We start from the raw sequence: 13,515 nt of genomic DNA, 5'->3' as shown, positions 1-13,515 counted from the left end.
CTACCAGTTAAAATTTAGCCCATTTTACGGCTAGCGGAAAAAATTTTGGATATTCCTTTGCATTTGTCGATTTTTACGCCTTAAACGGCTCTTTTTTTGCCGTTTTACTGCTAAAGGTTAATCCCGTTGAGACCCTTTTGTAGAGCCGAGGTGCACTGATTATTTTTTCCATTGATTCACAATCTACCCCTAGTGGACGACTGGCACAGAACTCAATGAACAGAATTACTCTCAATTAAAAACCATTTATTGTGTACTCGGAGTGAACACAAATCGCTCAGGTGAAATAAAAAACATTAATTTTAGACGATGGGAAACCTAGTTTTGGCATTGTGTATCATAAGCCTTTCAAATCCTAAGACAAAGTATGGATTGGCTGAGTTATATCCTACTTTTATATCTTTGCTATAGGAAAAAAATCGAATTTAACATGGTTAGTCGACTTGCTGATTTTTCAAAACTATTTAGACAATCTTTTGGATAAACGAAAATCCACATATTGTCTCCTCTTATTAAATCACGAGCGACTCAAATTTCAGAAAGGACACTTCGAATTCGTCACATTTTACTACTTCCATCGGTGACGTATTATGTCTTGCGACTTCTTCACCAATAACTGCCTTCTTTTAAATCTTTTTTATTTCATTTAAGCATATACTTATCTACTCCTATTTTTTTTTTGTTTGCTACGTTCCACGCGTCCTTGTCAAAGTTCAGAAATGAAACGATTTTAAGAGATACGGACCGTTGAGTGGCACTCAAATCATGATAGACGGTATTCTTCACTCGCTCTCATGTTTCTCCTAAAAATGAAAGTTCTGAACTGTTTCAAGTCCTATTTCAAGTGAAAGTCTTTTTACGGTGTAAATTCTTGTGATGTCATCTCAGCAAGGCTCTTTGGCGACGCTATATTTTGTAGAACAGTCTATTCGTATCACTCAAAACAGCTCAAAGCTGATATCAATTAAAATGGAACTTAGAAGATATCGGATTACTGATTCTAGTCGAATACAACTATAATTTGCACCAGGCCGTCTTCATTTATATTGCCGCCAGTCACACCGTGGCAATTTTCACCGGCGCAATACGAACCGCCTCCCCCTCCGGCCTGTTTATCTCGGGTACCGCTGCCCCCACCTGAGTACCCTCCCCCTCCACCCGATGCACCGTTATCCTCTGCTCCTCCTCCTCCTCCACCAAACCCTCCCACTGCTCCTGGTGCTGGTCCACCGTTATTTCCACTGTTCATACCTCCTGCTTGACCTCCGATCCAGCCCTGAGCACGTGACCCACCTCCCTCTCCGTGCTCAGATCCTTTTCTTGAACAGCTTTGGCCATTCCAACCCGCACCCACTCCCCCATGGTAGTTAGCATCATCATTGTTACATTCTCCTGGTTGCCCCGTGGTACCACCCTTCTTCACATGTGACGGATCGTTCCCCACACTACTGGTTCCACTTGTTCCTGCCTGACCGTCCACACCATTATATCCACCAGATGCGCCTCCACCTCCTCCGGCAGCTAACAACAGCACATTGGTTGCGGTATAAACAAAGCTCCCTCCCCCTCCCCCAGTGCCAGCATTGTCTTCAACAGACAGCCCAAGCTGAGCTGCTGTCATAGTAGTGCTTTGGCCACCTTTTACCTCCACTGAATCTCCTCCTCTCTGCCCTACAACAATACTTAGAATAGTGCCTTTGGTCAGTCTAAACGTCCCTTCTATCGCTGCCCCATAGCCGCCATAATAGGTTCCTGGTCTGAACCCATAGTCGTAGGAATGCGTCCCTCCCCGAGCGCCCAAAGCTTTAATGAGATATTTAGCTGTTTTTGGGACGGTGAATTTTTGAATGATACCAAGTCGTCCTTTACGGCCATCAGGCGTAAACGAGAGGGGAGCTTTAAGAAAATGACATAATATCCGATAAGTGATTGACCATCCCTGGCCATTATTACTTTGGTTATGGTTGCACCACACTCGGACAAATAGCACTCCAACAAAAAAATTATATATCAAGAATTTCCTAAACATTTAAGATTGAAGAAAAAATTGTTTGAATTTTCATATATTGCATATTAAGAAACGGCCTGGCGCAAAAAATAGGGCCTGTTCACAAGTAACTGCGCCAGCTCAATCAGTGGTATTAATTCTGAGTTCATTTCAGACTAATGGGAATGCAACCTGGCCTGCCACCATGGCGAGCTGAGATTTCGGTAATTAAAATAAGAGGGTTCAATTTCCTTTACAATTACGTTAACCGGACTCGTGTGGAAAAAATTGTTCCAGTTACTGAGATCTTGGTCGTCATTCAGCTGACAGGGTTTCATTTAAAAAGCAGTTAGGAAAGATTTAACGTGTTTAACTAAAATTCAGCGCACAGAAAACCGAAAAGAAAAGGATGAAATCGCGTGATACGGCCAAAGAGTGTGTGCCGAACATGTATGTTAAAAACAACAATATGGAACGCTGTTCAACTAACCTTTCACCTTCAGAAATGTTCTTGCCTCAATTGTAAATTGGGGACCTTTGGCTTCGCACACATAAATTCCTGAGTCTGATTCTCTTAGAACCGAAATAGTTAGGGTTCCTTTGTCTACCTTCATTCTCTTTTCGTCCTAGGCCCCCGCTGCTCGTTTCCAAGAAATCAGAGGAACAGTCTCGCCTATGGCGGAACAGTTAAGAGACACTGACCCACCAACCTCATTAGTGGCCATGTCTGGTGGCTTTGTGACAAATTTTGGTGCCGACCAAACAAACAAGGTCGTAACTGCGGAGGCTTCTCCGAGATGGTTCCTGGCACTGCATTCATACGGTCCAGTGTCGTTTTTTTCCACATAAATCACTGTCAAATCTTGCTGATTATAAACTGCTCTCTTTTTAGCTAAGGCACCAGTCAATCTTTTCCACGACACGACTGGCTTCGGAAAGCCGGTCACGTGACATTTGGGTAAAGTAATGTTTTGTCCCTCCCTTGCATGAATGGGTCCTGACGCAAGTTGAACTTGTGGTTTGGCTAAATGGAAGTGAATTAAATAATTGATATTAAAAAATAGTAAGAAATAGATAACAAAATAAATTCACACCCATTTTTTTTTCCTGCAGCGATAGAAAGAAAGAATTGGAAGGGAAAATATTTGATGTAGTAGATGTTCCATGTACTTTCACTTGTCGGTAACCATCGCATATCTCGCTTTATGAGCGATATATTGCAGGACCAAACCAATTGATTGGCTAGCAAGACAAAAATGTTAATCAAACTGAGTTGAAATAAATTGGTCTGAACTACGGGGTTTGATTGAAGGACGAAAGTATTTTTCTCTCGGCCGGAGTCAGCCAATGAAAACTCAGAATACTTTAACATGAGAACTAATTCGCATTGGCGAACTTTACTGTCATGCTTTTTTTTTTTGTCACGAAACTAAAATGTTCATAAAACAAATGTTTCCATTCAATTATTTGCATCCAAAAATTGCATCCAAAAGTTTGCATCCGTAATTCTTTCAATGGATTTTCATGCAAAATAATTCAAGAAGCGCGGAAGACTGCTGAGAACTGCTATATCAGCCTCGAGGAAAACAAAGCAAAAAGATTCGTTTATGCTTAACTCTCACATTCAATACCGTCAATACCTATTCCTACCTTCAACAATTAGCTTCGCTGACTTGCTCTCGGAACCCAAGATATTCCTTCCAACGCAAGTGTATTTTCCCGCGTCGCTAAGAGTCACGTTATGGACTTCTAATCTCCCACCCCGAGCGCCAAGGTGAGAATCACTTTGCAGATGAGTACCATTTCCTCGTACCCACATCATAGTCGGTTGAGGATTTCCACTGACAGAACATTGGAACGCTGCTCTTTGATTTTCCCTGACTGTTTGCTTAACTGGAGAAACGACAACTGAGGGGAGAGAAATGGATTCCCCAGGTTCTCCTTTAGTACCGGTTGGCCCCCTGAGACCCGGGATACCTTTGGCACCCTGCGCACCCTTTTGACCCGGCGGTCCGGTATTTCCCTGCTTTCCTGAAGGCCCTGGTTCTCCTCTAAAACCACGTAACCCTTTCCTTCCCGTAGATCCACGCGGCCCCTTCCTTCCACGTGATCCTTTAGGTCCTTGCAATCCCGGTGGTCCCTGTGCACATATTTGTTCTTTGGGCGAACAAAATGATTGTGGTGACCATGAGCTTATGGTCTTGTTTATCTCACTTCTAACCACCTCTATAGTAACTCCGTCAGGGATAGGTCGTTTTTGAGATGAAGAGTGGCGACGGGTTCTTCTAGCGTGAACTGGAAAGAATTTGTTCGTTTTTTTCAAAAAGTATTTGAAAATTAAAGCTGGGAACACTTTCAAATCTCTTCACTACATAAAAATCTCAAATGCGGTTTATTCATTAAACCAAGTTTGGTTCCAAACCGGATTCTTCTAACTAACAGTTACCCGGTGCCACCTTTTCTCGGGCAATCACCGATTTTCGTTTTCTCGCTTTTTCTATAGCCTCCTTTAAACGAGAACCTGAAAAAGGCTCAACTTTTCCCTGAGTCACGCAAGAACACTTCACGTTTATTCAGTAGTTTTTTAAAAAAGGGGCTGAAAACACCACAATCAGAACTGCTCTCTTGAATGTAACACATTCAGCACAAGGGTGCCAGAGGTTTGACGTGGATGGTATCTTGGGAAATTTGAGTAAGGACATAGCATGGTCTTCGATGAACACCCCTACCCCAATCCCCTCGAGTTTCAAAACGCTCCGCCATCCCTGACCTTTTTGTGCTGCTATCACGATGAATAGCAGACGTCCCACTCTTGCCAATTATTCAATCAACGATGGACCCTTTACATTCTTGGAGGGCTTAGCTGTATAACAATTAAATCATGAAAAAATTAATCGAAAAATTGATCCAAATTATAGATGTAGAGGGAAAAAGGAAGTACTTTGAACGATCGATTGCATGATTTTGATCCTTTCAATTGCTCTTGGACTTTTGCGACCATGATCGCCAAAGAAAGCCCCCGGAAAAAAAATTGAGATAGTGGAAAATATTTCGCCAAGAAAAATTTATTTCGTATCATTAAGATAGACAAAATCGCCGGTACTGGCATGTAATAAAAAGAGAGCAAAAGGTAGTGCAATAGCTTTGGATAAGCTCGAGGATCCTTTAAATTGTAAGTTGATTAGAGGAAAAAAATTACCTTCGATCATATCTTTGCTCTCCTTAGAAATATTGCTATCAAAGTTCCCGACAGAACCAGTCCTTCCAGAGTCTTGGAAGCTTGCTCCTTCACTAGAATCCTTAATTATGGATTCATGTATTTGCCTCACTTCCGCTATGACATCTTCAACGTGATGAACTCGCTGGTTTATGATCTCAACACGAACCAAGGCAGCGGTGCAGATTAATAAACATACGAACGATACTGGACAAACAAACTTAGGTGAACAGCTGGGGACATCACCAACAGAAGAGCGATCTTGTTTTTTGGACATAACGAGACGTTGTTAGAATTGAACTGACATGTAATGCTTTTGTTTGTTTGGCAGAGTGATGCCAAGGAGCCAGCCGAGACACGTACGAAATATGATACTGACATGCAAATCGCTTGTTGACAAAAGTACTGATTAACTTCCTTTCTGTCACGTTGACACCGAAAGTTAACGCACGCGAAACTCATGGTCGTTAAAAATTTACTATTCAGAATTCTAAAATTCCTTTCCACAGCGTAGATGTGAGAAAATCGATAGAAGCATCTTGCCTCAAGGTGAGAGGATGTCTCCACAATCGGCCTGCCGGGTTCAATTTTGACCTTAAGATCAACATTCAAATTTTTCACTCTGTTTCCTAATAATGAGCTTTGCTACAGGTTAGGAGAAACTGTTTGAAAAGTGAGGCTTGATGAACATTATTTTATCTCGCTAAGCTTTTGACTGAGCCTCGATAGGAGTAATCTCTCTATCTCTGTCTCTCTCTCTCTTAAAATTCTATAATGCATAACAAGTATGTGACAATTTGTTTTTCAATGGAAGAGCTTCTGGAGGCAAACAGAAGTTGTCAAGCCAAGTGGAATGTGTTGGTTTGGCTCCAAGAACTTACTTGGGTGATTGGGTCATTCAACCATAATTGCTTAGGGTTAACAGAGTTTAAAATAGTCCAATTGCTAATTCCCAACCTTTAATTCAAGAAAGACTGGACGCTATAAAATACAATACATGGCATATTCCTTCTTTTTTTTATTAACGGGATGTGTTGGTCTCCGTTTCATAATAGCGACCTTATGCAAACCACGACGGCGATATAATGAGCAGAACAATAGCTCAGCACGTGCGTTTGTACATTTCTGAGCCGTCCTATACAAAACAGCAACGTGAAATCACCAAAACCGCGACGGCAAACAGTTTTAATTTCCATTTGGAACTCAACGCTTCTTTTATACGTTATGGTGAAGTTAAGGTGTGGCGCCGTATGAGACGGTAAACACATGCAGCCATTTTTGAAATTGTAGCTAAAAAATCGTTACAAGTAAGCTACAATTGTGAAATTGCAGAAAAGGAGCCTTGAAAATTCAGACTTCGACGGGATTTGAATCCGTGCCTTCCAGGTACCATTTCTTCTTCCTTTCTGCAATTTCTTCAATTGGGGCGGCTCATAGGCGAAGATCATTCCTTTACGGACCTTTCCTAGTATTTCATCCAAAGGTCACGATCACCAACATTTCTTACGTTAACCCTTTAAGCCCTAAGAGTGACTAGCATCTAATTTCTCCCTACAATATCACTTCTGAATCACGCATTAAGGTCATGAGAATAAAGGAAATGGTCACTAAGGAAGGAACCTTTTGATTGGCAAACAAATTCTCCTTGTCAGCACCTTAAGAAATGTATAAAGAACAGTGTGGAGAATATGCATACTGATGTTAGGGTGTAAATAGTTAATCAAAGATGTAATTCGTTTGCAATACAAGCGTTGGACAAACGACAAATCTGAATAGACCATAATTAATTTAATTTATGACGCGTATCCTAAGAAAGGTGGTAAATATTAACGCAGTGCTCAAACGTCTGCGTATGCATGGCCATTTTAAGAACCAGGTGGCGTATGTTCAGGCTGTCAGAAGAAAGATGTTTCAGTTGAGTAAAAAACTGACAAACAAGTAATTCACGGTGTTTTAAAAGCGTATGAATTCTTTGGTAAAGGTCAAAAGTAAATGGTTAATCAACAGGATACACGCGCTTAAAAATTCTGGAGTTTTCCTTTCCTCCACTTTTTTTTCCTTTCACAGACTTCTGTTAACGATTCACTTTTTCTTTTGCTCATTTTGCGAGACTGTGGTTGTTTCTTATGTTATCCTTTGATATTTTGCACGGAAAATCTGCTCATGGCCAGCCAGAATTGACCCCTCGCCTATTCCCTAAGTATCATTAAAATTAATCTCGGTTGCGCGGGTCGACTCATCGTGGAGAGTTAGATCTTTTTTCTTTGGCTCACGCCTAAGGAAAAAACGAAAAGCATATTTCTTTCCTTCACGACCAAGCTCAAATTTCACCATCTTCCTTGTTCTTTCTATTGTATTCCAATTCCCCTGTAAACTATCAAACGAATAGATTCGATGACTATTGCATTACAAACTCTGGTTGTAAAGCTGGTTGAGCTGTTTAACTCTTTAACTTGAAGTGATTTGTCTGGTAATTCTCTATTTTTGTCTATGTGAGGTTTTGCAGGGAAGTAGGTGTCTCAACAAAAATTGATAATAAATTAGTGAATATATTTTCGTAGTTTCATCAACTTTTGCTGGGTGATGTTTTTAAAATTGTTAGAAGATGTTTCATTTCAATCACTACTGGAAGCTTAAAGGTAAGTTAACCAAGAAACAAACTTAAACATCGGAACACCAAAACTTTAGAAATTTAGAGGCGCCAAAAGGGATCGATGATAAACAAAACAGATCCCTATAGTATTTACTGTAAAGTTGCATCGGCGCTTTGCTTCAGAACAAGAGAAAGATATTGTAGTAGTGTAGTGAAGCCACAAAGGCACACTACAAAGGCTTAAAAACATACGCTCTCGCACACACTTTTAAGTTCCAAGATATTTGCGAATTACCGCTGTCCCAATACACTACAGCTATTCCGTACTACAGTAACGGGTATTACATGTTGGTACTCCAGAGAAGTAATATACGTAATAAGAGCCACAGTTTCTCACTTGGATGTAGGTGGACCATCTACAACAGTTTGAAGACCAGTGAAAGCAGACCTGCCTGTTAACTTGACCCTCAGCCACTGTGGGATGAACTCCATTTAACCAGCTTGAGATATCAGCTGTACACCTATGAGTTGGTGGACAAGTGGTTGGCATTTTTGTTCCTGCAGCTCCTTGGAAACGATACCAGCCATGGGGGAGTGAGCTATCGCACAAAGCAGACCCGGCTTTGGGGATTGTGGATTTACGGTCGGCACTGGTCAGACTTGAGTAACTTTGGCACTCCTCGACTGAAGCAAACATTACTTCGTTGGATTAATCAGTAAGGAGTTCACGCGTATGAAAAGTCAATGAAGGTTCAAATCAATTTAATTACAAATTATTCAACTGGGAAAATTCTTTTGATTATTTTGTATCATTTGTTGGATGCCCAAGCTACTATTTCATACCTTGACATGATTTACCATCGCCAATGTATCCTTCATTACAGGTGCAGTTGTGAGAACCTTCAGTGTTGGTACAATTCGCATTTACGTCACACACAGTATTGCTGCCTTTGCATTCATCTATATCTGATTGGAAAGTAATCAAAAGAAGTCAATGCTAGCAAAGATTCCTTGAATGATTTACGCATGAGAATCGAATTAACAAATAGATTCCAAGTTGCCGTGCGTCTGTTCAGTAATAGATCACAGAGGACGTCAAAATGTGATGACGTCATCTATACGTCTGTCCTCCAATAGATCATAAGTGACAACCAATCAGAATGCGTGCATAACTGAGCTTATTATATAATATTGTACCATAGCGTCACGATAATTTTCTACCTGAGCATGAGTGTCCATCCCCAGTAAATCCTTCTTTACAGGTGCAATTATAAAACCCAACAGTATTGGAGCAGTTTGCATTCTTGTCGCAGACATCGTTGCTGCTTTTACATTCATCGATATCTAATTGGAAATTGATCGAGAGAAAACATTAAGACAAGGTGCGGAAAACATTTCACGAAAGGAACGGGTAAAGGTAGACCAAACACTGTATAAAGTAATTCTGTTCTTTAGTATACTGACTTACCTCCCAAGTTCATGTCGCAATAAACAAACTTTGAACTCCCGACATTAGTTGGATCCAACCAGTACTTTTTACTGATGTTGTTTTTTCCTTCACTTAGTTTTATCTCTTGGCACGATAACGCTGGTAATTCAGGAATAGATCCTAAGGGGGCTACGATATAGACATGACTTCATTAATGGTTTGAGGGTAATAGAAGTTGCAATACAGATTAGAGATGAATATATATTTGTCTGGGCGAGATAAACATGGAATGATAATAATTAAGAGCTGTGAAGTTTAGCTGCTATTAATATAGAATGGAGGGTGAATTTTGCTTTAAGACAGTGGCCCTATTTAATAACAAAGCAATCAGACACTTGCTCTCGGAAAGTGATGGGTTTTTACTAAGAACTCAATGAAAAAGATTTGTATGTAAAATAAACTAGACCGGATACGTACCTCTACCACTGAGGCGTCCCATGTAAAAGCGTAAACCATCTGGCTGGAAATTCTCGGGCCTTGCTTCCTTAGTTCGGATGTTCAATTCACAGGACTTTTCCCCAATTACATAATTGTAGCTTTGACATATCGTTTCTCTCTCGCAGGTGATATCGCACACATGAGGAGCTGTTACTGGGACCTTTTTAAAGACGAATCCTTTGAGAGCCATACCAGGTACGCTTACTTCTGTCTTGCATGGAGTTTTAGCAGTAGAGAAGTCCATGAGATACAGAGAGACCAGGAGGATTAAGAAGCTTGAATTCCACGCCATTCCCGCTGATGCTGAAATTGGAAAGTGTAGATTACTTAGCCAAACCAGCAGACAAAAAGTTATGACAACAGATAGACAGACAGACAAACAAACATGAAGCAACGTAGGAATCAATTCTGAATCGACTGCATGTTAGCAATAAGAAAAGTACATAGTTCCTCATGGGGACTCTGAATTTTTCTTTGTCCCACACTCGTGACAAGACGAAAAGCATCTTTCTTTATTAGATTTAATTAAAATAATTGAGGGCATCTTTTAATATTCTCTGCGCCCAATTGTTTCCTTGGCAAGAGTCCACTTTTTAATAATGCAATTCGTTATTTCGCCATTCTAACTAGACAAGCAAATCAAGTCGATACAATTGCAAAGGCCATAGGTTTTAAACAAGCTCATCTCCACGCTTTACACGTATTAAGAGAGGATGTCAGTATCAATCGAACAAATTTAAAATATTTTGGCAAGTCGCCCAAAATTCGATTTCACTCCTACTTTCATATTTTGTAGCCCAGTATGTCCTAATAATTGTGGTGTAGTTTTTTATGAAAATATATTTTAGTTTTCGAAAATAATTTTTTTCGTTCGATCGCTCAAATATGCAAATTTTCACCGTTAATATTACCCAAGTTGTGGGACCTCACGTAACGAATGTACTTGACCTCTGGTATTTCTGTCAACATAATCCTTTGTTTTATCACCTAAACTTAATATCCTGTCATTATTGAAGCTGGAAAAGTAATATTTATTTTTTGGCTTATATTTTTGTCCGACATACTTTTCCTATGTTGAAAAGTAACATCAAAACAAAGACAGTTTTAACAATGACCGATCTGACAGAATCTGCTGAACTTCAAGTTTTTAAGCGACAAAAGGATGGTTAAAAAGTTGCTGTAAAAGTTTCCTTGTGTATTTGTGTTGTTCCATCTTGAGACGAACTCAAAGTCCGGCAAAATTTACTTATTAGCGACTATGAAATATACATGGTGTGTCTGATACGACTTGCCGCTGTTAGTCCCATGCATTCTGACATTAGCTCTTAAAGCAAATCCCCGCACAATTGGCACAATGTTTTGATCATTTTATTGGCTTCATAGCACAAAAAGACTTCAAAATCTTGGAGATATAAAAAGAGTTTTATAAACTGAACTATCATTATCCTTAAACTAAATACACACACCTTCTATAGACGACGATCTATGGTGATGTTTCGGAATCATCTGTGTACATACGGTATATAAAATGGAATCATCGAGGTTTTTTCAAAATATGATATTTTTAGTGAAAGACACAGGTATACCCGAAGAAAAAGAATTCAGAGTGCTCGCAATAGGAGTCGAACCTCAGTACGGCCTTCTGATTAGTACTTCGGATGTTCTTTCAACTCGTGGCAGGCTAGGCCTGATGACAAACTTCGTGCACACTGCTAGGATATGAATGTCGGATGGGATGCTTAATAATTTAATTAAATTAAAAACTGACACATTGAAGAATTTTTTTCTTGCTCAACATTAAAGAAACAAAGTGTTCAAAAACCCTTGCGTCACACAAAAAGTCACAACAAGTTGTAGAAAGTCGATAAAAAGAAATAAAGTTTCAACGTCTCTTATTCCCTGCCCAAGTTTCAACATTTAAAGGTTTCCCGTTTCAAGCAGCAACACCCGTCTTACGTCTTCTATGCTGCACTGCACCTTAAAATTGGAGATTTGATAAGGACAGTTTTCACCGTTAATTAACATATTCTCTTTGAACAAATAGCTTGAAAAAAGTGATAAAAGGCTCACGTTGTGAATCCGTCGAATTAAAAGATCCCTTCTCTATTAGTTCGAGAATTAGAGATATTATAGTAATTCCAACATTTTATCCCATTACATAGCTGCAAGAACTGCATAAAAAGAAAATGGATCTGAAGTTTCGCTAACCTCAGGAGAGGGGATCATCTCATCTTAGTTTTTCGGAATGTATTTTTCTTTTTTTTTTTTTTTTTTTTCTTTTCAGATAGGAATAAGTACCATACTATATCCATATGATTTAAATGAAGTGTCTTATTCTCAGATTTTTAACTTGCTAGCGTCAAAGCAAACTGACGTACCCTTTTTTTAGCATGTAACACACTTCCTCCAGAGTTTTTAGCGAAGAATGAAAAAAACCGTCTAAAAACGATGCCGTCATCGGCACTTGTTTCTTGTGACTAGTTTCTGCCACAATAATCAATATCTGTCATGCCCTTAATAATTTATTTCCTGTTTGCCATTGGTCAACCCTCAAAAACGATGCTGTCATCGGCGCTTGTTTCTTGTAACAATAATTACTGTAACAATAGTCAATATCTGTCATGCTCTTAATAATTTATTTCATGTTTGTCGTTGATCAACCCTCCAAAACGATGCTGTCATCAGCACTTGTTTCTTGTAGCTGTAGTTCCTCACACAAAAGTCTATATACATTCCGTTCTTAGCAATTAATTTCTTGTTCCTCTTTGTCCTTGAAAACGAAAATGGGCTGTTTTATTGTTACAGCCTTGAAAAAATAGAATCTATTAAAAAATGCTGCAACTTTTTGAAGTGGTATAAATGCCTAAAATGTAACCTGGGAATGAATAAAACACAGGTGATTTTCTTAGAATTTTCATCAGGGTTAAGATAAAAACAGTGTTAGAGGAATCTTTATAGGATGAAATAACAAAATAAAAATAACAAAATGGAATCACGCCAAAAAAGGCGTCTTGCACTCTAAAAAAAATGAATAAAAAGGACCCCTGATCGTCTTTAATTAAATTCCTTTTTTCTCTTTTTATTTTGAAAATAAATGCCTGTTTGCGACATCGTCTAAAGTCACGAACGGCTTTGCACATCATGAAAACTTTGGAAAACTTTGATTTTAAAAGTGATCATGGTTTTGATAAAATGGCAAAACTACTGTAACTTCATTCATTTCCTTTTCTCCTTCCTTTTTACAGAAGCTGTAATCCGTCACGGCTGCATGTGTCAATAGAAGTTGCATTCTAAAGTGTTTGCAGGTGTTAGCGATATTTCACTTTCAAATATGGAAAGACAACTTCTCATTCCTGAGTAATTCTCGAGATTAATGGTACTCTCTCTCTTATCTTGGAAGCTTTGAATAAATTTTTGAATGTCATAAATAGAAAGACGCTTCAGTTTAACCTTGGTTTTATAAGCCGCAATAACTTTCAAAAAGGGAAAAGAAAAACTTCTTTTCATATATTATTGATAGCAGCTAAGTACAGCTGTGTACTTAGATGCCAAGCCTTTGATTTGGAGTGAGGCTGAAGGTGACCTAGTTGTCATAGAGACCAGAATCAAGTTAGTATGATAACAAAGTAATTTGTATTTGAAAAGCAGCAAGGTTTGTATCGTGACAAGGTCAACATTACCCTCACTCCTGTTCAAAGGCTTGGCAACCAAGCACACAACTGTAAAATGGACTATTCTGGCAAGGAACAATCCAACAGAGAATATGCAAATATTTCCCATAACCCCCGCAC

General features: G+C 39.2%; 2 protein-coding genes across 3 annotated transcripts; both read right to left on the bottom strand.

Annotated features, from left to right (window-relative positions):
• Window positions 1-229: 229 nt before the first annotated feature.
• LOC113682430 (uncharacterized) lies at window positions 230-5,580 on the bottom strand. Of its 2 annotated transcripts, XM_027199601.2 has the most exons (4): window positions 5,187-5,580; window positions 3,638-4,282; window positions 2,478-3,011; window positions 230-1,896 (listed from the first exon to the last, which is right to left on the bottom strand). In XM_027199601.2, the coding sequence occupies exons 3-4, from the start codon at window positions 2,599-2,601 to the stop codon at window positions 1,001-1,003; spliced, it is 1,020 nt and encodes a 339-aa protein (XP_027055402.2). In that variant the 5' UTR covers window positions 2,602-3,011; window positions 3,638-4,282; window positions 5,187-5,580; the 3' UTR covers window positions 230-1,000. The 2 variants fall into 2 exon arrangements, with proteins under 2 accessions (XP_027055402.2, XP_089045761.1); XM_089189635.1 differs by lacking the exon at window positions 230-1,896 and having other exon boundaries at window positions 2,524-3,011.
• A 577-nt stretch (window positions 5,581-6,157) lies between these two features.
• On the bottom strand, window positions 6,158-12,392 carry LOC113682438 (uncharacterized). Its single transcript, XM_089190009.1, has 6 exons — window positions 12,103-12,392; window positions 9,704-10,027; window positions 9,266-9,415; window positions 9,019-9,141; window positions 8,641-8,763; window positions 6,158-8,481 (listed from the first exon to the last, which is right to left on the bottom strand). Exons 2-6 carry the CDS (start codon window positions 10,014-10,016, stop codon window positions 8,114-8,116), a joined length of 1,077 nt encoding a protein of 358 aa, XP_089046135.1. The 5' UTR covers window positions 10,017-10,027; window positions 12,103-12,392; the 3' UTR covers window positions 6,158-8,113.
• Window positions 12,393-13,515: the final 1,123 nt, after the last annotated feature.

The sequence above is a fragment of the Pocillopora damicornis genome, chromosome 1, assembly GCF_964200805.1.
Source record: "Pocillopora damicornis chromosome 1, jaPocDami1.2, whole genome shotgun sequence".
Taxonomy (NCBI): Eukaryota; Metazoa; Cnidaria; class Anthozoa; order Scleractinia; family Pocilloporidae; genus Pocillopora; species Pocillopora damicornis.
This window is presented reverse-complemented; position numbering and strand designations above follow the sequence as displayed.